The following is a 7,296-nucleotide window of genomic DNA, read 5'->3' as shown; positions in this document are numbered from 1 at the left end:
TTGTGGCTTTTGGGGGCAAAGCAGACATTTTGGTGGGAAAACATTGTAGCAGAGCGCCTAGGGAAGTCAAGTACAATAAAATAAAGGTAATAGGAAGAAGACATAATCATTTGTCTTTGACCCCACCCACTTGTTAACATACCTTGATGCATACCATCCTAGCTTTAAAAGCACACAGAAACTCCCTTCCACCTTGCTGTTCTCTCCACACCTGCAATTATGTCAATGCCATTTTCATTGGCTTTGTGAGGACACGCCGTGATGTCACCAGGCACCTGCACTACAGGAATGTCATCCCGCACCTGATCTGTCCCAGCAAAACATACGCCTAAATCAGTGTTGGCTCAGAGCGAGGCGGCGGCAGCGGAGGCGGTGGTGCCACAATGGACTGCTGCTCGTCTTCAGACAAGCACAGCAGCCGCAAGATCAACCAGGAAATAGAGAGGCAAATTAAACTTGATAAGCGTCAACAAAAGCGTGCCATTAAGCTCCTCTTTTTAGGTAAGTGTTGGCGTTTTTGTTTTTGAAATTGGTCAATGTTGTCTTTCATACGTAGCTGAAGTTAGCATGGGTCTGCGGTCCATGTGTGTAAGTGCCAGGAAGAAAAGCTCTGACTTGCTCGTTAGATCCCAACTTTTAAGAAGATTATTGCATTTTTAAAAGGCTTTTGGTTGGATAAATGCTTTTTAAATACAAAACATGACTCATTCATTCATTCATTTTCTACCACTTATCCTCACAAGAGTCGCGGGAGGTGCTGGAGCCTATCCCAGCTGTCTTCGGCTGAGAGGCGGGGTACACCCTGGACTGGTGGCCAGCCAATCACAGGGCACATATAGACAAACAACCATTCACACTCACATTCATACCTATGGACAATTTGGAGTCACCAATTAACCTAGCATGTTTTTGGAATGTGGGAGGAAACCGGAGTACCCGGAGAAAACCCACGCATGCACGGGGAGAACATGCAAACTCCACACAGAGATGGCCGAGGGTGGAATTGAACCCTGGTCTCCTAGCTGGGAGGTCTGCACGCTAACCACTCAACCGCCGTGCAGCCCCGAATCTAACTTAATAATTACAATAAATTTTTGTTGTAAATGTTGATATTAAAAATATTATTATTATTATTTTTATATTGTAACCTTGGTTAGCGTCCGCCCCGGTTAGCGTCCAAAATGTATGCCAAAATGTTGCCTTGCTCTTTATACTGTTTCCACTTTGCGTACAATACGGCCGGCGTCTTGTTATTCATAATCTGTGTGAGTTCAACTGTGTTCTCGGTTAGCATTGGACCTTTTGGAAGGAATTAATAACACTAACCAAGTATTTTTTCAATATTGACAAAATATTGAAAATATAAAAAAAATACAGTTCAAATTGTGAAAAATGTTATTGTTTTAAAGTAACTTGCCGAACCTTCTAGACATTTTTGCGCCTGAGTGAGTGAGTGAGGGGAAGAAAAGCTCCAACTCGCATGTGGAGAAATGGATTGGCCCCATCTGTTGGTTTGTGTGTATAAATGTCTCCATTCTGAAGACAATGTCTTGTGCTCAGGGTCCATACGATAGCCAGTCTGGGTGAGAACAGTAAAAACATCCGGGTCTGAATCAGAACAGGACATAGTTGGATGAATTCGAACAAAAATCCTGCATGGGTTTTTCCAAATGCAAGTTTCCAACAAAGCATGTGGTCGTTCAAGGGAATGAGTCATCGTTTTGGTGCAGATAATAATTGATGCTCGTTTGTTGTTGTTTTTTTTATGATGGTTGTCACAGATGCCCCATTCTTTCATCCCCATGTCTTTTGTCCCCCTTCCCTTTTTAATCAACCTCATTAGGGACGGCAGAAAGCGGGAAGAGCACTTTCATCAAACAGATGAGGATCCTCCATGGCAACGGCTACACCGAGGCCCAGAGGAAAAGCTTTGCTCGCTTGGTGTGCCAGAACATCATCACCGCCATCCAGGCCCTCATCGAGGCCATGAGTGTCCTCCGCATCGACTATGTCCACAACAGCAACGTCGTGAGAAACCTTTTTTTGTCATGGCTGTGTGTGTGATCGTGAGGAAAAGCTTGGCGATGGCCGCAGCCATGCCGAATGCTAACATATCTTGCTAATCTGCATTCCATGCAATGCGTCACTCGTGTTGTTTACTGATAGGAAGCTTCCATTTTAAAGGCCAATTAGCGTTGTAGTAGTGATGATCGTCGATGGCTTCGCTTGGCTACCTATCAATCGAACTGAAGTGCAGATAATTCAACATTATATTACTTTTCCAGTGAAGTATTTTAGTTGCTATTGTAATATTTTAATTTTCCAGTTTTAACAGAGGAGGCAGGTCCATCCTCCTCCTGGGTACTCATTCATTCATTTTCTAACGCTTATTTTCACGAGGGTCGCGGGGGGGTGCTGGAGCCTATCCCAGCTGTCTTCGGACGAGAAGCGGGGTACACCCTGGACTGGTGGCCAGCCAATCACAGGGCACATATAGACAAACAACCATTCACACTCACATTCATACCTATGGACAATTTGGAGTCGCCAATTAACCTAGCATGTTTTTGGAATGTGGGAGGAAACTGGAGAAAACCCACGCATGCACGGGGAGAACATGCAACACATCCACACAGAGATGGTCGAGGGTGGAATCGAACTCGGATCTCCTAGCTATGAGGTCTGCACGCTAACCACTGGAACTCCGTGCAGCCCCTCCTGGGTACTAAAACCACTAAATTGTCGGAACGGAACATCCCTACAATTCCCTCAGCACACACTGAGCATGGCCTGTCTCACTTCTCCTTTCGTTGAGGCAAATCAGGGCCAGAGCTTGTGCTGTCCTCTTCCCAAGCACACAGTTTCCAGAGAAACGACAGAGTCATCCTGATAAGGTATGTTTATTTACACATAATAATAACACCGCCCCCTTTGTGGATGCTCCAGGACCTGGCAGAGAGGCTGAGCCAAGTCCAGCAGGAAACGGTCAACATGTTGGAGCAGTGGCAGGTGGACGCCATCAAGAGACTGTGGGACGATCAAGGCCTTCAAGGATGCTATCAGCGAAGAAGGGAATTCCATCTGTCTGACTCTGCCAAATAGTACGTTTGTTTATTTACATATTTGTCTAAAAATAACCTGAGTTGGAGGCTTTTACCAAAAGACAGGCAGGACTCATGCTCATCAGGACCGTCTGTAAATATTTCTATGCTATATATCTGCATGCTAGTACGAGAATATCTGTAAACATCATCAAAGTAAACATCGGCGGACAAAATATACCAAATATTAACTTGTGAATCGTTGTTTTTAACGTTACAGTTACCTTTGCGACTTGGACAGAATCAGCGCCCCGGGTTACATCCCCAACCTGCAGGACATCTTGAGGGTCCGTGTCCCCACCACGGGTATCATCGAGTACCCTTTTAACATCAAAGGAGTTATCTTCAGGTGGAGTATAATTTTGTTGTATTTTTTTTTGTTCCTATTTGTCATTATCGGCAGAAATATTGTGATTTTCAAGCGACTTTTGATTTGAATATTGTAGTATTTCACTTAAAAACTCTAAACCCCCTTTGATACGTCTTGCTGTCAATATTACTTACATCATTAACTGTTATGCAGAAGTGTAAAAAGAAGCTAACCACCAATGAGCATAATAATGATGCATATGGCCGCGCTGGAGTTTTACTTTATCCCGTCTCTTCCTGCTTGGAGTACACCAATATAACACACGCACACACACTACTTGTGTTTGTCAGCTAACGATAGCAATTTGGCTAAGTTTAGCTACTAATGTTAGCCATAATTTATAATGATATTTTTGTCATGATTATTGATATATTGATATTGATTGGGGCTGCACGGTGGATGAGTGGTTAGCGCACAGACCTCACAGCTAGTTTGTATGTTCTTCCCGTGCATGCGTGGGTTTCCTCCCACATTCCAAAAACATGCTAGGTTAATTGGCCACTCCAAATTGTCCATAGGTATGAATGTGAGTGTGAATGGTTGTTTGTCTATATGTGCCTTGTGATTGGCTGACCACCAGTGTATACCAGGGTGTACCCCGCCTCTTGCCCGAAGACAGCTGGGATAGGCTCCAGCACCCCCGCGACCCTCGTGAGGATAAGCGGTAGAAAATGAATGAATGAATGATATTGATTGTAGTTTACCATGGACGCCATTTATGCTCGTTACATTTGGCTGAGCGGCAAGTTCGAGTTATCAATGCTTCTATTATGAACAGATTACATATTGCAGTTACTTATTGTGTTGGCGTTCCCTGATTTTCTCTCTTTTGACTCGAGCGCTTCCATAAACGACGTTGCCTTCGTGTGTCCAGGATGGTGGACGTGGGCGGTCAGCGATCAGAAAGAAGGAAGTGGATCCACTGTTTGGAGAATGTCACCTCCATCGTCTTCCTGTCTGCCCTCAATGAGTACGATCAGGTCCTTCTCGAGGACTCCACACATGTAAGTCATCTTGACAGGTGCATCCTGTGTCCTTCTTTACGGGTCCTCGACGTTGTTGATGGTCCTCACCTTTTTGTCCTCAGAATAGAATGGAGGACAGTCTTGCTTTGTTCGAGACTTTAGTCAAATACCACTGGTTTAGCGAAACCTCCTTCATCCTCTTCCTCAACAAAATCGACTTGCTGGAGGACAAAATCACACAGTCGGATTTGGTCAACCACTTCCCACAATACAAGGGTAAGTCTTTATCAGGCTTGGCCTCAAAAACCTCACTTGTCTCGAGATCTTTTCATAGTAGATACTCAAAAACGGTAGTGCTCCTGTCATTTAGAGGATGTTTGGTGTTTTTGCAGGAGGTCTTTAAATGGAGTTGGGCTTCCCTGTTCTAAGGGGATCCTCGACTAGCGTTTTTGCAGTAGATGCTTGAAAGCAACAGGGCAGTCCTCTGATATAGAGGATCTTTGTCTAGCATTTTTGTAGAAGGTCCTTAAAAACAGCAGCGCACTCCTGTCATTTAGAGGATCTTTGTCTTGCATTTTTGCGGTAGGTCCTTAAACAGAAGAGTGCTCCTGTGATATAGAGGATCTTTGACTAGCATTTTTGCGCAGGAGATGCTTAAAAACAGCACACTCGGTGCTCCTGTCATTTAGAGGATCTTTGGTGTTTTTGCAGTAGGTCTTTAAATGGAGTCGGGCTTCCCTGTTCTATAGAGGATCCTCGACTAGCGTTTTTGCAGTTGATGCTTAAAAGCAGCAGAGGACTCATCTGATATAGAGGATCTTTGTCTAGCATTTTTGTAGTAGGTCCTCAAAAACAGCAGCGCACTCCTGTCATTTAGAGGATCTTTGTCTTGCATTTTTGTAGTAGGTCCTCAAACAGAAGAGTGCTCCTGTGATATAGAGGATCTTTGAGTAGCATTTTTGCACGGGAGATGCTTAAAAACAGCACAGTGCTCCTGTCATTTAGATGATCTTTGACTCGTGGTTTTGAAAGTAGGAAGTGAAAATGTGAGGTAAGGAGAGCCTTGCATTGCATATAAATATAAATATAAATATAAATATAAATATAAATATAAATATAAATATAAATATAAATATAAATATAAATATAAATATAAATATAAATATAAATATAAATATAAATATAAATAGAAATAGAAATAGAAATAGAAATAGAAATAGAAATAGAAATAGAAATAGAACTTCAGGGCGGCACGGTGGTCTAGGGGTTAGCGCACAGACCTCACAGCTAGGAGACCAGGGTTCAATTCCACCCTCGGCCATCTCTGTGTGGAGTTTGCATGTTCTCCCCGTGCATGCGTGGGTTTTCTCCGGGTACTCCGGTTTCCTCCCACATTCCAAAAACATGCTAGGTTAATTGGCCACTCCAAATTGTCCATAGGTATGAATGTGAGTGTGAATGGTTGTTTGTCTATATGTGCCCTGTGATTGGCTGGCCACCAGTCTAGGGTGTACCCCGCCTTACGCCCGAAGACAGCTGGGATAGGCTCCAGCACCCCCCGCGACCCTCGTGAGGAAAAGCGGTAGAAAATGAATGAATGAATGAATGAAATATGACTTCTTCACCGCTCTGTATTCAATATAAAAAGGCACTTGTGATCACAGGTGAGACTTTTGCATCGTGAGCCGAATTTTGATTTTTTTTTTTTAAATTGTGTGATTTGGACGGCACAGGGCCTCGAGGGAACGCCAAAAAAGCACGAGAGTTCATCCTGGATCTTTTTAAGATGGTGCACAAGGGTCACAAATGGCCGCTGTACATGCACTACACCTGCGCCACGGACACAAACAACGCCAAGATTGTATTCAACGTGGTGAAGGACACGCTCTTCAGAGACATTGTTCCCGTTTAGTCACCACGCAAGCTCTTTGAATGGACATTGAACGTTGTGTTGACGCTTAAACCGGTGCCAGTTTTCACCTACTTTCAGTTGCAAACTGGTTTGACAAAGTCCTCCTTATGAAAGGCTGCCAGCCAACCCTCACCTCTCATCAGTTGTATTACCAGGAAACCACAACGACATGATTGTATTGACTCGCTACATGAATGAAGACGAATAAAAGATCCATACAATAACATCTACATCGACATAGTCTTTCTATATGTACCTCAGGACGTCTGGCTTTGGACGTCTGCTTCAATTCAACCTGCCACCTTGAGCATGCTTACCTTCTCAAATCAAGACAGTGCATCCTTCTTACCACGCCCTGCAGGTTCCACGCTCAACTCCGACCTTTGCTTTTTCTGCCATCTTGGCTCTGATTTGCTAACTTGACACTCCAAATGGCCATGCAAAACGGAAATTGAACAGACGCTTGAAAACGGCAAGCTCTCCTGTCACATAGAGGATCTTTGACTAACTGTTTTTGCAGCAGGTCCTTAAAAACAGCAAAGCGCCCTTGTCAAATAGAGGATCTTTGACTAACTGTTTCTGCAGCAGGTCCTTAAAAACAGCAAAGCGCCCTTGTCAAATAGAGGATCTTTGACTAACTGTTTCTGCAGCAGGTCCTTAATAACAGCAAAGCGTCCTTGTCAAATAGAGGATCTTTGACCAGCATTCCTGCCACTTCGAGTGCATATCTTCTTTTCCGCTGCTCCTTCGTTTGGAGTAATGTTTGCACCAAATCCAAAGAAAAAGCAAAACACAATGAATTGTCTTGCATGTCACGAGATAGACTGAGATCTTTAATTTTGAAATAAGCGCTTGCAAAAAAATGTGTGTGACGTTAGCTATGACAAAACGCTTCAGGGGTTGACTGTAGTTGATTTTGTCGTTTTGTGTTTTTGAGATAATTGTTAC

At 43.6% G+C, this 7,296-nt stretch overlaps 1 protein-coding gene across 1 annotated transcript; it reads left to right on the top strand.

The window, feature by feature from the left end:
• The first annotated feature begins 358 nt into the window (after nt 1-358).
• LOC131108199 (guanine nucleotide-binding protein subunit alpha-11-like) lies at nt 359-6,888 on the top strand. The gene is made up of 7 exons (XM_058059045.1): nt 359-501; nt 1,844-2,028; nt 2,947-3,101; nt 3,322-3,450; nt 4,346-4,475; nt 4,559-4,712; nt 6,170-6,888. The coding sequence occupies exons 1-7, from the start codon at nt 384-386 to the stop codon at nt 6,346-6,348; spliced, it is 1,050 nt and encodes a 349-aa protein (XP_057915028.1). The 5' UTR covers nt 359-383; the 3' UTR covers nt 6,349-6,888.
• The last annotated feature ends 408 nt before the right edge of the window (nt 6,889-7,296 follow it).

Source organism: Doryrhamphus excisus, chromosome 2 (genome assembly GCF_030265055.1).
Source record: "Doryrhamphus excisus isolate RoL2022-K1 chromosome 2, RoL_Dexc_1.0, whole genome shotgun sequence".
Classification (NCBI taxonomy): domain Eukaryota; kingdom Metazoa; phylum Chordata; class Actinopteri; order Syngnathiformes; family Syngnathidae; genus Doryrhamphus; species Doryrhamphus excisus.
The sequence above is the reverse complement of the archived record's forward strand: the minus strand, read 5'-3'. Positions and strand labels throughout refer to the sequence as shown.